Source organism: Ursus americanus, chromosome 34 (assembly GCF_024610735.1).
Source record: "Ursus americanus isolate L20-20 chromosome 34, mUrsAme1.1.p, whole genome shotgun sequence".
NCBI classification, from domain to species: Eukaryota; Metazoa; Chordata; class Mammalia; order Carnivora; family Ursidae; genus Ursus; species Ursus americanus.
In genome coordinates, this window is record NC_142160.1 from 23216261 (window position 1) to 23239776 (window position 23516).

The 23516-nt window shown below is 39.1% G+C and overlaps 1 protein-coding gene across 1 annotated transcript in view; it reads right to left on the reverse strand.

Annotated features, from left to right (window-relative positions):
• Window positions 1-23516, reverse strand: part of KIF27 (kinesin family member 27) — a 79409-nt gene that overhangs the window by 16443 nt on the left and 39450 nt on the right. Inside the window, exons 10-13 of the mRNA XM_045780852.2 lie at window positions 22893-23098; window positions 16188-16385; window positions 8983-9096; window positions 5534-5710 (exon numbers count right to left, since the gene is read on the reverse strand). Of these exons, the coding sequence (XP_045636808.2) occupies window positions 5534-5710; window positions 8983-9096; window positions 16188-16385; window positions 22893-23098 (695 nt within the window). The remainder of the gene's footprint in view (window positions 1-5533; window positions 5711-8982; window positions 9097-16187; window positions 16386-22892; window positions 23099-23516) is intronic.

Consider the following 23516-nt stretch of genomic DNA (forward strand, 5'->3'; position numbering starts at 1 on the left):
CAGGTCATGATTCCAGGGTCCTGGGATGGAGCCCCGCATCAGGCTCCCTGCTCAGCGGGGAGCCTGCTTCTCCCTCACCCTCTCCCTCTCCCCATCTTGTGCTCTAGCTCTCTCACTCTTTCTCAAATAAATGAATAAAATCTTTAAAAATGAATCAATCAATACTCAGTTTACATGGCTTTGTGAACATTATTCACAGCTGAACTATCTAGTATAAAATGCCCCTTTCCATAGGATACAACTTTTGGTACCATCTACTAATTCTTCCCCAATAGAACTACACAATTCCTCTCAATACCGTTTTTTTTTTCACTTGACCAAACTTAAACCAGGGAATTTCTTTGTTTCATTCTTTTCTGGAAACATTTTGCCTGAAGTCTCCATCCTCTTGCTCCAAACTAGTTGTTCTGGGACCTCCTTTTGGCGTTATTCTGGGAATTTCCATGTTGGATCACACTTTTAAGACCCTGAGTCTTCTTTCTTCATAGCTGATGCCCTCATTTTTGTGGAGCACACCCTCTAGTAGTTTCCTGAGACAGACTCGGTCGGGGGCCATTTTTTCACCTGAAAATGTCTGCCTTCATATTTGATTCAGAGTTAGGCTCAAGAGAGAAGTCTTGATTGGAATCACTTTCCTTCTGAGTTGGAAGACTGCTGCAGGTCTCTTAGTTTCTACTGAAGAAGGCAGAGAAGTGCGGTGCCATTCGGATTGTTGAGATTTACACGTGACTCATCTCTTCTATCTGGTAGCTTTCGGGATCTTTTCTTTTCCTTAGTGTACTCAAAACTTCACAGTGGTGTGCCTTTGGCACTCATTTTGCTGGGCCCTTGATGACCTATTTCAATCTAGAGTCTCATGTCCCCAGTGTTGGGAACATTTTTTATATTGTCTTTGATAATTCCCTCTCCAGTTTTTTCTGTTGTATCTTTCTGGAATTCCTATTTCTTGGATGTTGGACTTCCTGGATTTATCTGCCAACTAAAATTTTCCCCCCTATTTCCTATTTATCCTTTTATTTACTTTCTGAGATATTTCCTCAACGTTATCCTCCAACCCTTAAAATTTCCTGCAGTTCCCATTTTATGGATAGGGCATCATCTTTCACCACCTTGAGGCTTTAAGGGTTTTTTGGAAGTTTTTTCAGCTCCTTTCCCTATCTCTAATGTCTCTGGGCTTCTTTTTTTCTTGGTCTCTGTCTTTCATATTAGTAGCATTCCTGACATGGCCGTCCCATGTAAGAGTCAGGTATGAAAATGCTGATGTGCTCTATGATGGGTATGCTTTGTCACCATAGGATACATCTGGGGTCTGGCCACTTAGTTGGGGGTGCCCAAGGGTGTTTTTAGTTGTTTTTTTCAGGGACTGCTTCAGAAAAGCTGCCAATGTCCTGCTGGGAGGTATAAATCTGGCTGCCAGCACTCTGGGATCCAAGTAGGGGTTAGGAAATGGCTGTCTCAGGACTCGTATGTAAACTGGATTTTCATTCATTCCCTGTTGTATTTTGACTTACCCAACCCTCTGCTGTATCTGGTTCAACCTTCAGAAAATAAACCATCTAGTCTCAGAGTGAGAAAAGGATGTTTCCTGCTGATGCCCTGTTTTCATCTTTATGCCTCATTCCTGCCTTCTGAAAATCTTGGTCCCTTCATTTCTGAGTCTTTTTTTAAAAAAGATTTTTATTTATTTATTTATTGAGAATGCATGCACAAACAGGGACAGGGGCAAAGGGAGAGGGAGAGAGAATCCCAGGTAGACTCCTCGCTGAGCGCGGGGCCCCACATGGGGCTCGATCTCACGACTTTGAGATCATGGCCTGAGTGGAAACCAAAAGTCAGATGCTTAATGAACTGAGCCACCTAGGTGCCTCTCTGAGTCTTTTTTTTATTTTATCTATGTGAATTCTCTCTCATAAAACTGTTATAACTTAAAAAAAAAAAAAAAAAGCTAATGCTACAGCCTTGGCTCTCAATCCTGTCTGTCTCAAGGGACTTGGATTTCAGCCTCTTCTGCTAGGTCAGTAACCACTTATCTATTCTTTCCATTTTACATTTCCTGGTAATCTTTGGTCTTCTGTTGTCTTATCTTTTTTTTACCCTTTATGGATGTATAGCTTTTTTTGAGTAATAGCTTTATTGAGAGATAATTCACATACCATACAGTTCATGTATTTATTTTATTAAGATTTTATTTTATTTTTTTAAGTAATCTCTACACCCAATGTGGGGCTCAGATTCACAACGCCAAGATCAAGAGTCGCATATTCCACCAAGGGAGCCAGCCAGGAGCCCCTAAGTCACCTATTTAAAGTGTGTAATTCAGTGGTTTTCAGTATATTCACAGTTGTGCAACCATCACCACAATCAATTTTAGAATGTTTTCATCGCCCCCAAAAATGAAACCCCATGCCCATCCCCAATGCCCACTCATTCCATTTCTTCCCCAACCCCCAACCCAGCCCTAAGTAACCACTATTCTACTTTCTGTCTATGGAATTGCCTCATCTGCACATTGCTATAAATGGAGTCATACAATGCCTGTTCTTTTGTGGCTGGCTTCTTTCCCTTAACACAACATTTTTGGGGTTCCTCCATGTGATAGCAAGGATCAGAACTTCATTCCTTTCTATTGCTGGGTAATATTCCACAGTATGGATATACCACTTTCCATTTATCCGTTCATCAGCTGATGGACATTTGAGGTTTTTTTCATTTCGGGGCTATTATTACGAATGCCGTAATGCACATTCACATACAAGTTTTTGTGTGGACATGTGTTTTCACTTCTCTTGGATGTATACCTAGGAGTGGCATTGCTGGGTGATGCGATAACTCTATGTTTAAGCTTTTGAGGAACTTCAAGATAGTTATCCAGGGCAATTGCACCATTTTACAAACCCACATGCAATATACAAAAAATTCCAATTCCTTCATATCGTCACCAACACTTCTCATATGTTTTTCTGACCACAGCCATCCTGTAGGTGCAGAGCAGGTGCTCATCTGTGCTTCAATTCACGTTTCCATGACGGCTAGTGATGTTGAGCATCATTTCACATGTTTATTGGCCATTTGTGTATCTTCTTTGAGAAATGTCTCTTAGATCCTTTGACCATTTTTTTTTCCAGATTTTATTTATTTATTCGACAGAGATAGAGACAGCCAGCAAGAGAGGGAACACAAGCAGGGGGAGTGGGAGAGGAAGAAGCAGGCTCATAGCGGAGGAGCCTGATGTGGGGCTCGATCCCAGAATGCCGGGATCATGCCCTGAGCCGAAGGCAGACGCTTAACCGCTGTGCCACCCAGGCGCCCCCTTTGCCTATTTTTTAATTGTCTTTTTATTATTGAGTTAAGACTTCTTTCAATATTCTAGATACAAGTCCTTTATCAGGTATATGGTTTGCAAATATTTTCCCCCATTCTGTGGCTTGTCTTTTCAACACCCACTTTCTTGATAGTGACCTTTGCATAACAAATGTTTTTAATTATGATTAAGACCAATTTATTTAATGTTTCTTTTGTTGCTTGTGCACCAAGCACAAGTGCTTCAGGTGTAATAACAAAGAAACCATTGCTTAACCCAAGGTCACAAAGATTTACATCTTTGTTTTCTTCTAAGAGTTTTATAGTTTCATTTCTACATTTAGATCTTTGACTTATTTTGAGTTGAAATTGTATATGTTATGAAAATAGTTTTCTTTTAATATCATGTTCCTTGTCCAAAATGCATAGGATCGAATCTTGTATTTCTTAAACACTGAAAAAAGATGTAATCTATTTACATTTTGTTCAGAAAAGAACCCAGCAATATAAGAGTCTCAAGTTTCTCTTCTGTTTCATCAAAACGATTTTCAAAGAATCGATTTTGCTTTGCGCTGCTGGGGGTTTCATTTATTTGTACTCTCTACTCAGTATGTTCTTGCTCCTAAATTTTACATTGTGTTGAGACTGGAAAACTTCCCTTCCCCGCCCCCCCCCACCCCAGATCATGAAGTAAACTGGAAAAAGATTTTCCTCCTTATTCCTTTTTATTTTTTCCTTTTTTTTTCTTTTGTGGTACAGAACATATAATAAAGGTCCCAGTTTATTTTCTTCTATTTACTCACTTGATATTTTAATTTGTTCATCTCCTTTGCTGTTACTGACGTGTTTTGAGGGATAGCTCTTGAAACTTGGCCCTGACAGCCAGCCTGAGCAGGCTACCTGGATACAGCACCAGCAGCTAGGCTGGTTGGGAGGGGCTGCGCCTACTTCTGTGTCCCACAGCCTAGTGCTAATAGCTACTCAACATGACTGGGGAATGGAGGACAGAGCAGAGGTAAGTACAGGTCTCCATGCTTGTTTACCCGTTATACTGAGGAGAAGAGGTTAAGAACACGCCACCATCATCTCAGATCCTACCGGTCTAGACACTGGCTGAAAGGCAGGTCTAATAAAGAGGCAGGTCACTGATCCTCTCTGTTCCATTACTTAATGTGTAGACTGTCCTCGGCCTGCTGGGTAGAAAGTCCTCTTCAAGTCTGGGGCAAGCCAGCTTCATTTTCAGATGCTATTGGTGCTACTGTTGAAAATTTCTACAGCTACATCCAAAAGAGTTATCTCCTGGTTCTTCGAATCCCACCACAATCATTCCTTTTTCAGAACTTGAAATTGAGGCAAACTCCTTCATAAAATCACTTTTTTTGGCTCATAAAACCAGAGTTCTCTAGGAAAAGTTCTTGTAAAGTTCCCCATGTTGTTATAATTTGAAAAATTAATAAATCTTCATTACATAAACTCTTTCTTCTAAAGGAACCCTGCAAACCCCTAACTTTGGGTAGTAGTAGATGATCTTTTTTTTTTTTTTTAAGATTTTATTTATTTATTCGACAGAGATAGAGACAGCCAGCGAGAGAGGGAACACAAGCAGGGGCAGTGGGAGAAGAAGAAGCAGGCTCATGGCGGAGGAGCCCAATGTGGGGCTCGATCCCACAACGCCGGGATCACGCCCTGAGCCGAAGGCAGACGCTTAACCACTGTGCCACCCAGGCGCCCCAGTAGATGATCTTTAAGTCTATTTTCCCAAATTACCAGTGTTCTCCATACAGCATCAAATGGTACAATTTATTTCTTAAATATGCACTTAAGTTATAATAGAGGTTGCCAGGGGAAATGAAGAGTTATAGCTTCACGGTTACAGACTTTCTGTTTGGGGCAATAAAACATTTTGGAAATAGGGTAATGGTTATATAACACTGTGCACTTAAAAATGGTTAAAATGGCAAATTTTATGTTACGTATATTTTACCATAATTTTTAGAATGCCAAAAAAAGTTAATAATAAATCATACTTGGCAGAACATTGAACATTTAATGTCAAAATTGCGATAGATTTTAGTGGGGGTCATTAAATAAGCACTAACATGCAAAATACACTGAAAACCAGAAGAGTTTTCTTTGGGTTTCGAATTTCACAGTGGTCTGATTTACTTCTTAGGAAAAAATCCTCGTTCATATGGCTTACAACCACAATCAAAGGGTATAACAAAGAGAATACCTGACTTGATCTCAGCTTCTTATTTTCCAGGTGGCTCTTCTCCTGTAACAGGGCCTCCTTCTTACAAACTATGGCCTCTCGCTTCTTTAAGTCTTCTTCCAGCTCCTCCAATTCTTGGCGTTGGTTCAGGACTTTCTCTACTTCTTCATCTAACCATTTCTTTTGCTCATCCAATTTCTACATGAAAATTCCAAAGAAATGTTATATCATTTGTTTTTCTTCTGCCATAAGGCATATATGGTAAGAACAGAACTTCTAATCGGCTAGAACACCCTAAATGAACATTTTTAAACTATCTGGAACACCTTAAGTGAACTTTTAAAAACTCTCGGTGAGAATAAAATAGTGTTCCTGTCTAAACCCATCAAGAAATGGTTCCAGTTAACATCTTGCTGTGTTTTATGAGGAATCAAGATGTCTTCCCCAAATATGTTCGAGTCTGGGGTTTTCTAGGCTGACAAAGAAAGGGCTGACAATTTTCCACATCTATATTACGAGTTATTTGTAAGAACATGCTGGGATCTTCTCTGTCACAGAGGAGCGTACCTTCAGCACAGCACTTACGCGGCTGGCTGCTCTACGGTCTGTCTCCACGACTTGAGCTCCTTGATTGACTGCAGAGACTCTCTTTTGTCCCTCTCTATCCCCAAGCCTGGCATACTTCCTAGCCCATGACCGGCCTTCAATAAAACATCAAATGACTAGCTGAATGAATGCCTGATGCTATCAAATAACCAACAAAGTGAATAAACGAATACACACAGTGGAAGACACATATGATGGAGCATGGGAATGCACTCTGCACTCTAGCCTGTCAACAGCAAGTAATTATAAAATAAGTTGAGCCGGGAAGACTTCCAAAAGAAGCATCTCAGTATTCTCTTGAATTGAGGACACCCAGAAACAAAGAAGACAAAAATAAGCACGGAATATGACTGTCCAAGATGAACGCAACCAAGCACCCATCTGCGCTGTGGACATGGTAATGAAGCAACGCCAGCTAACCAACAAGTAACAGGAAAACACAGTAGTATTTTCCAGTTCTTCCCCAGCGTGATAAAGATGATGCCTAGAAATCTATATTAAAACATGAGATACAGTCGGTTGAGCGTCTGCCTTTGGCTCAGATCATGATCCCAGTGTCCTGGGACAGAGCCCCACGTTGGGCTCTCTGCTCAGCCGGGAGTCTGCTTCTCCCTCCCCATCTGCCCTCCCCCCGCTCGCTCGCTCTCGCTCACTCTTCCTCTTAAATACATAAAATCTTTTAAAAAATTAGTTTAAAAAAAAATGAGATAGTGAATACGCATGAGAAAAAGAGAGCAAAATGGCCAAAGCAAAGTAGATCCAGCGCTACGCAGTCCTCCATCTAGACCTACACAGCATGGTGCTATAAGCACTATCGCATCCAGATAATACGGAAGCCTAGAATAGAGCTCCACAATTACAAGGACCAGGAAGGATATCCCAGAGAAACTACAGAAATACTTCAGTATTGTTATATCCAGCTCTACCTTAGAAACTCCATATAGGACACCCTATGGAGTCTACCAATTAGCTAAACCATTCTACAAACACTCCTTGACTGTGAGTGGGGTTTGAAAGATGAGTAACAGATCTTTTGTAAGGTCCGTTCCAATAAGAGGGAAACCCGAAAAACTATGATTGTTGATAATAAATGCTATATACACCTAACTCCTGGGTACTGTGTCAGCAAAAATGGAGGGAGAGATTGGCTGTCTGGGAAATGGAAGAAATGTCAGTGCTGGTATTAGAGTAAGTATATTTTAGCAGTGCTTTGAAGAATGGGTAGGAGTCCACATAATACAAGTTTTTTGGGGGAAATAATAAATGGGTGGATTTTTCTGCATTTGACATAATAAAGGTTATGATTTGCATAATTCACTGTATCTTAGTAAATTTTCTGAAAATTCCTTGATTTGTCTTTTCTCTTTTTATAGCAAAGGTTCCTATCACACAGTTCCAATTTTAAATGCTTTCTTCTAAAGGAACATCATAACAAATCAATGTCCTGTCCTAAGCTCTTTGGATACCCATATTGATTGCCTTATAATCTTGTTCTTGTTTACAGTCACACTCTGGAAAGTGGAGTTTTTTTTGCAGTATTAAAAAACATGAAGTTTTGTTTTGTTTTATTAATATTTTTAACCCTATGTTGTGCAAGCTGTGGGAATCTTTTTGTTACATACTCATTTAAAAATTTAGATCCTTAACATTTTGAAAAACAGGTCTCATTATCCTTTGCGTTCCTACCTCTCCTATTCCCTAACATACCCTTTCTGCCCAGAAATATTATTACCAAGCAGCCTAGAATGTCAGAGTGACAGCACTTTAACCAGCATCTAAAACACACTAGTAAAATAAATAACTGAAGGGAGACCTGGGTGGCTTAGTCAGTTAAGCGTCTGCCTTCAGCTCAGGTCATGATGCTGGGGTCCTGGGACCGTGCCCCACATTGGGCTCCCTGCTCAGTGGAGAGCCTGCTTCTCCCTCTCCCTGTGCTCTTCTTCCTCTGGTGCTCGCTCTCCTCTCTCTCAAATAAAATCTTAAATAAATAAATAAATAACTGGGAATACATTCATGTACTAAATTTTACTGTTAAAATATAACATATAAAATTTAAGAAAGAGCAAACAAATTTTTCAGAATTAAGGTGATGTATCAGCATTTGAGTGTAATCACAGTTTTAAGTGCATATTTTTCTTTCAGTAAGATTTTTAGAATTGCCATTTTGAATTTACATAAACTAAAATGTTTCTTTGAACTTTGAGACTAGTTTATGGTTTTCTCTCTTTCTTTTTTTATTTAGAGGAAAAGAGAGAGAGAGAGAGCAGGGAAGGGGCAGAGGGAGAGAGAACGAATCCCAAGCAGGCTCTGCACTCAGCACGGAGCCGGATGTGGGGCTCGATCTCACGACCCTGAGCTCATGACCTGAGCTGAAATAATGAGTCGGATGTTTAACTAACTGAGCCACCCAGACGCCCCTGGATTTCATTTTTTAAATGTGGCACTAAAACAACTTTTTAATTTATCATATATGGTGCATATACAATCTGGTTACATAGGAACGGGGCAGGGGGAGGCTCTGATTCTTAGACATATATTGTTTCCATGGGAATAAGCCAGCCTTTATTCCCATATCAAGACTGGTTTAGTTCCATGGAAACAATCTAGTGAATATGGATTTCATGTTTACATTCTACAACATTCAAATAAATCCATTTGTACTGAAATAAGAACATAGCACATTTCCGGATGAGAGAGTAATTTTTTAATGAGAGAAATGTTTGGGGAGAAATACCAGAAAATTTGTACTCAAGTGGCGAAATCTGGTGTTTGCAGATTTATGCAGAGTTCCCCACTTTTTACCTCTAGTTAGGCCATCATCAGAGCAAAGAGAAAGCAGGAAACACTGAACAGAATAGACAAACCTGGAGCTGCTCTGTTCTTCCAAACGAACCTTTTCTCTTTTTCATGTTCAATGCATCGAGGTCCTCAGCTCTCAGTTTCAGAGCTTCTTCCTGCTCTGTTTTTAACTTTAGTTCCTGCAGAGAACAGAAATTGAAAACACCTCATTGCTTTTACTACACGGCCATCATTAAGTATTTCTACAGGTAATCATTTTCTTAACATTTCTTTTCTTCACTGCAAAAAGAAAGAAAATGAGTAGATGAAGGCTGGGGCTAATTGAGAAGAAAATAATGTCAGCCCCTCAATGAAGAAAAGAATCCGGTGTTTTTTTTAAAAAACCAAACTAGGGTTGTTTGTTTTGTTTTGTTTCGTTGTTTGTCAATATTACAAATCAGCATGACAGGGATAAGAGTCTGAAAATCACACATGCTTTTCTATTCTGCCTTTCTGAGCTCATGACCTTTAGTTGGGCCACCCAGGGCACCCATCTGCCATGGGGATATAAGAATTTATGATAGTTGAAATGTGAAAAGTAATATTCAGTTTCCAGCATTCAGAAATAGGATTTTACAGCATGAGAACAGCCTTTCAAGACAGATCATTGTCCTATGGAGAGTATTTTCTAAAATTTTCTAAATTCCTTCAGTTTCCATCCACATCTTAAGAGGCCCCAGGTGCTCTTCTGGGGTTGAGAGAAGATGCTGCTGTCCACCACTAATGCTTAGCAGGAATAAGGAAGGAGGCCATGAACCAAAGTGGGCTGGTCCACATTACTACCTCTTACTGGTACATGATGGTTAAGTACAGAAATCGAAAGTGTTCAGAAACATTTAAAACAATTGGACAGAATAAACTTATGTCTCTTGAATATTAATAGTCATAATAACAAAAAGATGGACTTTTATTGTATATTTTAATTTTTTATTTCATTTTATGACTATAGTTCATGTTTTATAAAAGTATTGGGCTGTGACAAACTAATAATAACATGAAAACTGTGCCTTCTCCACAGGTAATTTCAGAAGTACTGATATAAAGAAAGTAGAAGGAAACTCTACCATTTTCCAGCCTTGGAAAGGGCAGAAAGGAGAAAAGAGATGGTAAGAAAGATGTGTGTCCCAATTTTCCTGAGATCTGGCCTCGTGAGTTTTGGCCCTCAAAGGGGGTGATAAGGTACCACTGAGGGCAGAGGGGGAGAACACAGCCTGCGGTGCAGAGGTCCCACACCCATATGGGACTGCCCAGCCTCGCTGACAGAGCAGGGAAGAACAATCATGGAAAGACAGACTAACTATAGACTCCTTGGCCTCAAGTGACAATGATCCTGAGAGCCAATGGGAGTCAGTTATTGTGGGGCACTGACCCCAAGACTGAAGATGAGGACAGGCCACTGGGCTAGCAAGCAAGACAAGACCTAGTAGCCTCCACGGGGATTTGTAACACCATTAAGAGACAAGATGAAGCCAAAGCACCTCCATGGTCTAAATTGAAAGCAAGACTGGAACTACACGTTATACCAACTCTGGGCTTCACCATCAGGGCCCAGCAAAGAAAGGCAGGCGAGGGACAGCAGTCACACCCAAAGACCAACTGAAATTCAGGAGGTCCCTTTCCCTTCAACACCATATGATGCAGTAAAAGCTCTATACCCAACCATCACGTACACTTGACTCAACCTTAGGGCAAGAAACACAGGGCGGAAGATGGAAGAGACTAAGAAACTGAATATTCTTAATCAAGAAAGCTGGGAATTATTTAAAGAAAATGGTTAAATTACCAGAACAAGGTCTGAACAGATTGAACATATGGTTAGTTCCTATATTTCCAGCAATTATCATGATACGGGCTGGACAGGGTAAGTGGGGTGGTGGTGTCATAAAGAACATAGGTCTGCTATAGACTAAATACATTTTCTCTGCTCACCTGCATTATATTAAAGTGAATTTGACCCCATTATATTGACCCGTTAGTTTTTTCATGCTGCCCAGGTTTTGGTCTGTAGTTATAACTTAGCCCCTGTCACAGTCACAGCAACTCCAAGACACAGAAATAAAGACACCTTACAGTTACTGGGAGCAAACTCTCTCCTATTCCTGTCCCTCCACCAATGCTTTTTGAAAGTAACCGCACTAGGTCTCACCCTCTCTGCTACATGTTGCTCTAGACATTATTGCCTTTATCTTATAATATAAGCCCTGTTATAATATTAAAGTAGCTGTTCACTGGTTATAATGCTCGGCTTTTCATATCTATTCAATTATCCCATTTAATCCTCACAATAATCTTATGAGACAGAGACTATTAAAAACTCCATTTTATAGATGGGGAAGCTGGTACTTCCAGAAGTAAAAGCCCAAGATCACACGATGGCCCACAATTTCAGGGGTTCTGTACCCTTCCTTTGTAGCTTATCCAGAGACCTCAGTGAAGAACTGCTCTAAGGAGAACCTACGCAGAAATCCTAGTGTTCTCTGGAAATGGTTTAGTCAAATGGAGAGTGGACAAACAGGAATGTTAGAAAGTTAGCTCCAAACAGAGGACTGTGAGCGGGTTTTCTATTTTTCCATGAAGTAGTGGAAACTTCAGTATATCTTTGGGGCAGACCATTCCTTTTCTGGATAAAGTTTTCCCTTTAAATAGGGTCGTTTCCCTAGAATGAGAGATATGGCTAACAGAAGCAAAACTGCCCTAGATAAAAATGTAAAAAGTTGAAGTTACAGACAGATGTCCATTTCAGCACACTATGCACCATGCACTGTTTGGGGAAAAGAAAAAACTCTTTTGTTTTGAGATTTAGAGAGTGCTACGTTTTGTTGGTTTAAACCACGGTCTATGAGAGATGAGAAGCTGAGACCCAAAGATCACATGACTGACAGGCAGGCCTAATCCTCACATTGGAGGAAGGACCATAGCAAGGAGACTAGGCTGTTGGCAGCAGTAATGAGAAATGAACAGATTCAAGATATTCAGAAGATATCATCTATAGGACTTAGTGGTTCATGGGTAATAAGGAAGAAGACAGAGTCAAGGATGACTGCTAGTTTACCTACTTGAATGGATCGAAAGCACATGGAAAACTCTATTCTCCGCCATGAAGGGAGGAGTGGGGGGAATTGTGGGGAGATAAATAAGGAAGATCATGAATTCATCTATAAGACAATCTCATGAAGATGTCAGTGGTTGGATACAGGAATCCAGAGCTCAAAGGCAAATCTGGGATTAAGGATTAAATTTGGAAGTTGTCCGAGTTGCACTGTAGCCATGAAAAAAAGACGAAGTATCTAAAACAGAGTACAGAAGAGGCATAAAGCTAGAGCTTTGAGGAATTCTCATATGTAAAGGACTGATGGTATGGGATGAGTTAGCAAAGACAGAGAACAAGCAATCAGGGAAAAAACAAGGAGAATATAATTTCACGAAGGCAAAGGGGAAAATATTTCAAGATGGAGGGAGTGGTGAACTATGCTGGATTCAGCTGAGGTTTTAAGGGCTTTAGTGACAGAGAGAGCACGAGGGAATTTCTCAAGAGCTTTGAAGTAGACGGTAGAGCCAGGAGACAGGTGCCAGCCAGGAGGGGAGGAGAGAATGAATGGAAGTACAGGAAAGAGGAACAGATACAGTCAACTTACAACCAACAAGTGTGGTTATAAAGGGGAGAAGAGAGAAAGAGAAAAGTATTAGGTTGAAGGAAGATAATTTTAAGATGAGAAAAATCTAAGACATTAAAGAAAAAATCTAGGAGAAAAGAAAAAGTTGAAAATACTGAAGGAAAAAAAGAATTAAATGAGATAAAACACATAAGTGCTTAGTACTGACTGAAGATAAATGTTAACTACTGCTATAATAACTATTACATTATTAAGAATGAGTAACTCAAGAAAATTAAGAATACAATTCCATTTATAATAACATCTGAAAGAATAAAATATCTGGAAATAAATTTAAGCAAGGAGATTAAAGACTGTGAACTGAAAATTAGAAAAGATTACTGAAAGAGATTCTAAAGAAGACCTCAATAAAAGACACCCCATGCTCCTGAGCAGGAAGACCTAATATTGTCATGAGGTCAATATACCCTAAGAACTCTACAGATTCAGTGGCAATCCATATCAAAATTCCAAAGGACTTTTTTTTTGCAGAAATGGAAAGGCTGATCCTTAAATTCATAGGGAATTGCACGGAGCCTCAAATAACCAAAACCATCTTGAAAAAGAACAACAACAAAGTCGAAGGACTTATTTCCAATTTCAAAACTAACCGCAAAGCTACAGTAATCAAAACAGCGTGATGCTACGACAGGGATAGACATACAGACAAATGGAACAGAAGTGAGTTTAGATATAAATCCATAAGGCTACGGCCAACTGATCTTAGACAAGAGTACCAAGTCCATTCAATGGGGAAAGAATAATCTCTTTAACAGATGGGACTGGCACAACTAGTTTCCACATGCAAAAGAATGAAGTTGGACCTCTACCTCACACTATAAACAAAAATTAACTCAAAATCAATCAATAACCTAAATATAAGAGCTAAAGCCATAAAACTCTTAGAAGAAAACAAAGGGGTAAATCTTTATGACTTTACATTTGGCAATGGATCTTTAAAAGATACCAAAAGCACAGGCAACAAAGGAAAAAATAGATAAATGGGACTTCATAAAAATTTTAAATTTTGCTGCATCAAAGGATATCATCAAGAAAGTTTAAAGGGATGCCTGGGTGACTAAGTCGATTAAGCATCTGACTTTTTTTTTTTTTTAAGATTTTATTTATTTATTCGACAGAGATAGAGACAGCCAGCGAGAGAGGGAACACAAGCAGGGGGAGTGGGAGAGGAAGAAGCAGGCTCATAGCGGAGGAGCCTGATGTGGGGCTCGATCCCATAACGCCGGGATCACGCCCTGAGCCGAAGGCAGACGCTTAACCGCTGTGCCACCCAGGCGCCCCAAGCATCTGACTCTTGATTTTGGCTCAGATCATGATCTCCAGGTTGTGAGATTAAGCTCTGCATTGGGCTCCACACTGGGAGTAGAGCCTGCTTAAGGTTCTCTTGGGGTGCCTGGGTGGTTCAGTCGGTTAAGTGTCCAACTCTTGGTTTCGGCTCAGGTCATGATCTTGGGATCGTGAGATTGAGCCCCATGTTGGGCTCTATGCTGAGTGGGGAGTCTGCGTGAAGATTTTCTCTCTCCCTCTCCTTCTGCCCCTCCCCCCACTCACATGCTCACGCGCTCTCTCTAAAATAAATAAGTCTTAAAAAAAAAAAGGATTCTCTCTCCCTCTCCTCCTTCTGTCCCTAACCACCCCCCCCACAAAAGTTTAAAGACAACCTACAGGATGGGAAAAATATGCGGAAGTCATGTATGTGAGAGTGTTTAATGTCCAGAGTACATAAAGAACTCCTGCGACCTAACCATAAAAAGATAATCCATTTAAAAAGTAGACAAAGAACTTGAATAGACATTTCTCCACAGAAGATACTGAAATGGCCAATAAGCACATGAAAAGATGCTCAACATCTTTAGTCATTAGGGAAATGCAAATTAAAACCACAGTGAGATACCACTTCACATACTTGGATGACTATAATAAAAAAGAAAGAGAAAATAATGTGTTGGCAAAAATATGGAGAAATTAAAACCCTCATACATTGTTCATGGGAATATAAAATGGTGCTGTTCTCTATCAAAAACAATTGGTGAAGAAATGAAACATAGAATTATATGACCCAGCAATTCCACTCCTACGACTCGAACAGTTAACCTGTAGGCCAATTTTTACCACAGTATTATTGACAGTAGCCAAAAGGTGGAAGCAACCCAAGTATCTACCAATAGATGAATGGATGGACCAAATGTGGTATATACACACAATGGAATATTACTTGGCCACAAAAAATAAGGAAGTTCTGATACATGCTACAACATGGATGAACCTTGAAAATGTTACATGAACTGAAATAAGCCAGACACAAGATAAATATTATAAGATTCCATATTTATGAAATAGCTAGAATGTGTGAATTCAGAGAGACAGAAGTAGATCAGAAGCTACCAGGGGCTGGGGGGAAAGGGGGAAATGGGAAATTACTGCTTAATGGTTACAGAGTGTCTGTTTAGTGTGATGGAAAATGTTCTGAAAATAGCTAGTGGTCTCAGTTGTACAACATTGTGAATGTAATCAATGCCATGGAACTGTACACTTAAACTTGATTAAAATGGAAAATTTTATGTTTATTTTACCAAAATTTACAAAAATAATGTAATATACCCAAACCCACTGAACTGTATATTTTACGTGAGTGAATTGTACGGTATGTGAAGTATACCTCAATACGGCTATTAAAAAAAAGAGGCAGTAACTTGGCTTAAATGCTATTTAACCTTTGTTCCATCACTAAATTCTATGCGTGTTTTTTTTTTTAAGGTCTAAGAATAGATTCTATTTCAAAGTTAAAAATCTAGAAATCAATTATGTTCCAAGCCTTCGGTTCAGCTTAACATTTCAATAGAAAAGAGCCCGGTACCTAGTGCCGGGTAAGGGTTTGTTATTGCTGTGGTCATGACCACTATCGTCCTCCTCTTTTCCAAAGAGCCCTGTGAGGTAAGTATGATTAAGGCCATTTTCAAGGAGAATAAACAGACTCAGAGAGGGTAAGTGATTTTCTTGGTAAACGAGCCAGGCAGGAACTGAGAATTGGGATCTGAGCCCATGCTAGCCTGGCCCCAGGGCCCAGGCGGACAGCGTTAGTTCCTCCCCAGATCACTCCATTCTACAGAACTGCTGGGCAGACAGGCCTGATCATTCTTCTGCTCGTTAGGAATGAAATGGTACCATTTTACCTTGTGCTTTTTCCCATGCTGCCACATGGACGATGCATGTCGAAGCATTTTGGAAATGGGAAATCCTAGCAAATGTTAGATATTTCTTTGAAAGTTAGCTTTATATGTTTTTGACAGCCTCAAGTGAAGTTAAGGTCCTAGTTAGAGAAACCGTCATCACTGTACCTTCTTTTTTGAAGTCAAAGCCTTCAAGACAGAACTCAGAATTCAATAAATAGGTTTTACTATGTAGCTGAACAAAGCTTTAAGCGAATGAGGACAGCAGCCGAGGACAGGCCAAGGTGAGAGACCTCAGAAGCCAAGTGAATTGAGACCTTGGCTTCATCAGCCCTGAGCCAGTTAGCATTTCCTATTAGGCTTAGCAGGAAAGTATGACAGTATTACTTTGATTTTTTGTTGATCCCGCTTGATTTCTGCATCCAGTTGCTTCCTTTTTTCATTCTCTTCTCGAAGTCTTTTTTGCAGCTGTACCTTTTGATATTTCATGTGATCTACATTCTGCTCTAGTTCACTAGCACGCTTCTCATTTTGGATTGACAGTGATGCCAATTTCTTACTATTTTGTTGCTTCTTCTGTAAGACCTGCGGATCACACGGAATATTTCAAAATGAGAAACTGCATCTCTGACAAACCTCAAGTAAACTTGAACTTTTCATTCTATGGCAAAGGTAGGCATTTTGCCCAGGTTTTCATTATTTTTGACAGGCTCCTAATTGTTTTCTACAGGTCTACTTTGACAATTGGGCCACCATCATAATTTTCACCAGATAGCACGAATCATGAGACTCCCCGATACTAACGGCCAAACAGAACAAAACTGGTATCTTTGCTTTTTTACTGAGTGCTTTTAAAAAATGATAAAAATTAAAATAGAAAACTGTATTTCTATTTTAAAAGACTTAGACCGCAAATCTACTGCTCTGGTTCCCAACAACAAATTACCAATTTCTTAATATTCCTCCAGAAATAATTAATACACAATATATATTCTAAGTAGACCATTTTTCACCTCACATTTTTGTACTCATCTTAGAAATCTTTTCACAGAGATTTGTTCTTTCTATGTGATTGCAAAGTAGTCCACTGTGCTCCTCTTTTATATTCAGCTATAGCCTAAATAATTCATCCCTGAGTTAAGATGATGGGAACGGATACCATTTTCCTTACAGTGACCAACCATTATAATTACCATTTTAATTATCTTCAAGCTTCTCCTCATCTTGCTAAAATTGACGAGTAGCATAAAAAAATTGTGAACATTTGCAAAAAGCTTATACTACTAATAGAAAATATCAGTATCCCAATTTAATCCTGATCAAACATATTAAACCTGGACTATGTGCTTTAGCATTTGCACTAAGTATCTCTTCTGTGACATAAAAAAGGTGAGGTCATTTGTAAATTATGCAGACTACAACTAAGTCCTTTATCTTGGCAATAAATTGTTGGCAAAAGTACATTTTGTTTTCATTAAACTAGGCATTCACAGAGGCACTGTAGCTTAGAACAGTACTAAGGTGTGGTCTGTGGACCAGTACTGGCCACAGATCGTTGTTGGCCTGCATCACTAAACACACTATTGGGTTCAGCTGACACTGTCTGCATCAAGACCTTTGTGATGAAGGGAGGTGTACTCCCATGTACCTTTCTCTTGTCATAGACCCACAACGAACAATCTGCAGACAAGGACTTTGAGCACCACTAGCCTGGAGGCCACAGGACTCTGTAGTTTCCCATCCCTAGATTTGGACACTGGCTTTGCCACTTACTTTTGATAGTAACTGCAATACTGGAGCAAAAATGATAATACTGGCATTTTAGTGTTTTCCACATAAAATTGAAAATATCAGAAGTATTGATAATCTTATTTAATAAGTGAGGTAGGTTGCCATTGTCTTTTGCACTTATTCTGCACGTGCTCAAAAGCGCACCTTACTGGCAGTATTACAGTATTAATGCATTATATAACTCTCTGTATATATTTAGACATAAAGAATACAGATTTTAGATTTTTTAAATAAAAGATTTTAAGTTTTCAAAACTTTAAATAACTTCATTATACCAATAAAAATACTAGTATTTCAACATTTAAAAATGGCATGAGATGTTAGAGTACTGAAAACCATTATTGTCACCTCAATTATGCAACTCTGAATGAATTACTTTACCTTTCCAAACCTTAGTTTTCTCATTTGTAAAACACAGCAAAAATACTGTCTAAGGGTTAAGTAATGATTAAATAATACATATGAAACATCTGGTATGTAGACGCTTAACTGGTAACTACCATCCTCCTCCCCAGCCCCAACACCTCATCATCTTTGTCATCCCCACCCCCGTTGGGTGTGTAGGAAGAGGTCGAAGGCACAGACATTTCTTAAAACTACATGGGAATCCTGTGTCAGTCCCCTGCTGTGTGGGATGTTTCTTTTGAGCTTAATTATGTTCTGTGTCTTCTTTCCTTTCCTCATCAGTCCCCTTAGCAGAAAAAGATACGCAACAAGAAACACGGAAAACAAAAGAACATGATAATTCTCAAACCCTGTTAATAACCTTTCATATAATCTTTTAATTCAATCACTGTAGCTGTGTGAAATATAGAACATATAAAAATAACCTTCACTATTTCAGGCCTTCCTCAAGAAGCAAGAAAAGTCTTATACAACCTAACCTTACACCTAAAGGAGCTGGGAAAAAACAGCAAATAAAACCTAAAACCAGCAGAAGAAGGGAAATACTAAAGATCAGAGCAGAACTAAATGATATAGAAATAAAAAAAAAAAAACCAGTAGATCAACGAAACTAGGAGCTGGTTCTTTGAAAGAATTAACAAAGTTGATAAACCCCTAGCCAGACTTATCGAAAAGGAAAAAGAAAGGACCCAAGTAAATAAAATCACAAATGAAAGGAGAGACCACAACTAACACCGCAGAAATATAAATAATTAAAAGAGAATATGAGCGCTTATATGCCAACAAATTGGGCAATATGGAAGAAATAAATAAATTCCTAGATATGTATACTACCAAAATTGAAACAGAAAGAAATAGAAAGCTTGAACAGACCCATAACCAGCAAAGAAATTGAATTAGGAATCAAAAATCACTCAACAAACAAGAATCCAGGGCCAGATGGCTTTCCACGGGAATTCTACCAAACATTTAAAGAAGAGTTAACACCTCTTCTTCTGAAACTGTTCCAAAAAATAGAAATGGAAGGAAAATTTCCAAACTCCTTCTGAGGCCAGAATTACCTTGACCCCAAAACCAGACAGAGACCCCACTAAAAAGAATTACAGACCAATATCCCTGATGAACATGGATATAAAAATTCTCAACAAGATACTAGCAAATTGAATCCAACAGTACATTAAATGAAGTATTCACCATGATCAAGTGGAATTTACTCCTGGGCTCCAGGGGTGGTTCAATATCTGCAAATCAATCAATCAATGTGATACACGACATTAATAAAAGAAACGATAAGAGCCATATGATCCTCTCAATAGATGCAGAAAAAGCATGTGACAAAATACAGCATCCTTTCTTGATAAAAACCCTCAAGAAAGTAGACATAGAAAGAGCATACTTCAACATCATAAAGGCCATACACAAAAGTCCCACAGCTAATATCATCCTCAATGGGGAAAAACAGAGCTTTTCCCCTGAGGTCAGGAACACAAGGGAGATGTCCACTCTCACCACTGTTGTTCAACATAGTACTGGAAGTCCTAGCCTCAGCAATCAGACAACAAGAAGAAATAAAAGGTATCCAAATTGGCAAGGAAGAAGTCAAACTCACTCTTCACAGATGACATATTCTATGTAGAAGACCCAAAAGACTCCACCAAAAAATTGCTAGAACGGATATGTGAATTCAGCGAAGTTGCAGGATATAAAATCAATGTACAGAAATCCACTGCATTTCTATACACCAATAATGAAGACGCAGAAAGAGAAATCAAGGAATAGAACAATTTACAATCCACCAAAAAACATCAGATACCTACGAATAAACCTAACCAAAGAGATAAAAGATCTGTACTCTGAAAACTATACAACACTTACGAAAGAAATTGAAGAAGGCACAAAGAAATGGAAAAACATTCCATGCTCATGGATTGGAAGAACAAATATTGTTAAAATGTCTATACCATCCAAAGCAATCTGCACATTCGATGCACTCCCTATCAAAATACCACCAGCATTTTGCTTCGAGCTAAAACATAGTCCTAAAATTTGTATGGAACCAGAAAAGACCCCAAATAGCCAAAGCAATATTGAAAAAGAAAAGTAAAACAGGAGGCATCATGATTCTGCACTTCAAGCTATATTACAAAGCTGTAATGATCAAGACAGTGTGGTACTGGCAAAAAAAACAGACACATAGATCAATGGAACAGAACAGAGAACCCAGAGAAGGACCCACAAGTTTATGGTCAACTAATCTTCAACAAAGCAGGAAAGAATACCTAATGGAAAAAAAACAGTCCCTTCAACAAATGGTGTTGGGAAAACTGGACAGCCACATGCAGAAGAATGAAACTGGACCACTTTCTTATACCATACACAAAAATGAATTTAAATGGATTAAAGACCTAAATGTGAAAAAAAGGAAACCGTCATACTCCTAGAGGAGAACATAGGCAGCAACCTCTTTGACCTCAGCCACAGCAACTTCTTACTAGACACATCACCAGAGGCAAGAGAAACAAAAGCAAAAATGAACTATTGGGACTTCACCAAAATAAAAAACTTCTGCACGGCAAAGGAAACAGTCAACAAAACCAAGAGATAACCAACAGAATGTGAGAAGATACCTGCAAATGACATACCTGATAAAGGGCTAGTGTCCAAAATCTATAGAGAACTTATCAAACTCAACACCCAAAAAACAAATAATCCAGTTAACGAAATGGGTAGAAGACATGAACAGACATTTTTCCAAGAAAGACATCCAGATAGCTAATAGACACACGAATAGACGCTCACCATCACTCATCATCAGGGAAATACAAATCAAAACCACGATGAGATACCACCTCATACCTGTCAGAATGGCTAAAATTAACAACACAGGGAACAACAGATGTTGGTGGGGATGCGGAGAAAGGGGAACCCTCATGCACTGTTGGTGGGAATGCAAGCTGGTACAGCCACTCTGGAAAACAGTATGGAGGTTGCTCAAAAAGTTAAAAATAGAACTACGCTACAACCCAGAAATTGCACTACTAGGTATTTATCTAAAGGATACAAAAACAGATTTGAAGGGGTACATGCACCTCAGTGTTTATAGGAGCACTGTCAACAATAGCCAAACAATGGAAACAGCCTAAGTGTCCATCAACTGGTAAGTGGATAAAGATGTGGTACACACACACACACACACACACACACACGCATGCACACACAGGAATATTACTTAGCCATCAAAAAGAATGAAATCTTGCCATTTGCAACGAGGTGGCTGGAACAAGAGGGTATTATGCTAAGCGAAATAAGTCAATCAGAGAAAGACAAATAACCATATGATTTCACTCATATGTGGAATTTAAGAAACAAAACAGAAGAACATAGGGGAAGGGAAAGAAAAATAAAATAAGATAAAAAGAGAGAGAGGCAAACCATTAGAGACTCTTAACTATAGAGAACAAACTAAGGGTTGATGGAGAGGAGGGGGGTGGGAGGGAAGGGCTAACTGGGTGATGGGCATTAGGAAGGCACTTGTTATAATGAGCACTGGGTGCTGTGTGTAAGTGATCAATCGCTAAATTCTACTCCTGAAAGCAATACAACTATCTATGTTAACTAACTTGAATTTAAATAAAAACTTGGGGAAAAAAAAATCTTTGCTAAATCCACAAACAAGGCTTAAACCATAGGTTTCTATGATGAACAGACTCCTTAGAAAAACAATCATTTTGGTTATTATTAATACTGAGCATAAGAATGACAATCTGAACTGAAGCTTGGATATAAAACTATGAAACTGTAAGTAAAATTTCATAATAAACACAAAGGAAAAATCTTAAGTCTTTTGTTCTACTAATGTTTTGATAACACGAGTACTTTGTCAGACATTGCAGTGTCTGACAAAGAGTTGAGAAGTGAAAAAGAACTGATTTCAAGACACGCTGAGGTGAACTGCTAAACAGAAACATGTATTCTGGAAATAAGTACTATGAAGGAAAGTAAAATGGGTGACACATACCACTACCATCCTTCTCTAAGCAGTTCATATGTTAAGTCATACTATTTTAGCTCTGTGTTGACAGGCCACTTAGGTCAAAACTTTAGGAGGGATGGCCAGATGTCTGAGGTGGGATTTGGTTTTTGGTCTGCTCATGTGCAGTGGACACTCACCTTGTTGAGAGAAAATAAATGTGGCACAGTTCCAAAAATAAATCATGCTATGAACAGGTGAACTACAATTCCACTCTCCCTACCATGGAAACAAAAGGAAAGTAATAGATGATGAATGAAAAAAACGGAGATAGCATTCTAACAAATTCATTAGAATCAGACTGACAAAGCACTCTGGGCATCCCAAAAGCATCTGAAAATGGCTTCATTATACACAAAATCTCTCTGTAATGGAGTATTTTTCATAGAATGGCATTTTTAATGGTAGCTATTTCTGAGACCATAGCTAAATCCAGCATTAGGAAATCAAGAATGAGAAGTTAGTAGTCAGTTACTAACCTTTCTTAAAGCAATCAGGGATGGTTTCAGAAAATGGTCTGAAATAATTAGCATTTGTTGAGTGTGTCTACAAGGTGCCCTATACCTACCAGATGTTTTCTATGTATTATTTAATCATCAATCTTTTGTCCTTCAGAAAAGAACACAATTTCTGTGGTTATCTTTATTTCTCACCATGGTTTTTGATAAAAGTTTAAAATAATATACTTTTTGAATGAAAAATATAGTATCCAGACTGAAGGGAGGCAAACTTGGCAGCACACCGGGAAAGAAAAGCTGCCATTCAGTTTCTCTTGCTGGTGAAAACCGGATCCTACTTCTTTCCTAACCAGCTACGAAAGCAGTAAGCCTTAAGCAAGCCTTGCTCAGTTACACTTTGAAAATTACCTGGACTCTTAGCTTTGCGGCATCCATCTTTCTACGGAACTCCTTCTGCAATTTAATCTTCAAAGCAACATCAGCGAGATCTTTGTTTTCTAGTTCTTGTAGCTGCTTCTCTGTTTCAGTTAGTTCCACCTTCGCCCGCTCTGCTTCGTGCTCAAGTTTTGTTACTCTCAGAGAATACTGTTTGCTTACGGACTTGGCTTCGTTACCTTCACCACAGTAATAATAGTAATAACAATTATAAATTATGTTTAAGAAAATAAACTAAGTAAAACATCAACACCCTAAAAATGCTCTATTCTTCAAATTCCAGCTGGGTGTGTATCTATTTTAGACCCAGCAGTATGAGCCCAGCTGTCCCCGCCCATCCTCATCAAACACAACTTGCCACCTGGCCCCTTAATAATCAGCGGCTTACTGACTGTTCGCACCTGGTGCTGGTCCATCCTTTGTCCATCCTCTCCTAGGCTCCTCTTTGTGTGTCAGTGGGACATTTCTGATTTTCTGAATTGGGGGTTTAGCTCTGCTGGCATCAAACTCCAGGTAAGAAAAATATTTGGGGTGACTCTTTGGCTTTTTGCTTACTACCCTCTGGCTTCCTGCTCCCTGTAATCTTGTTTGCTCTAC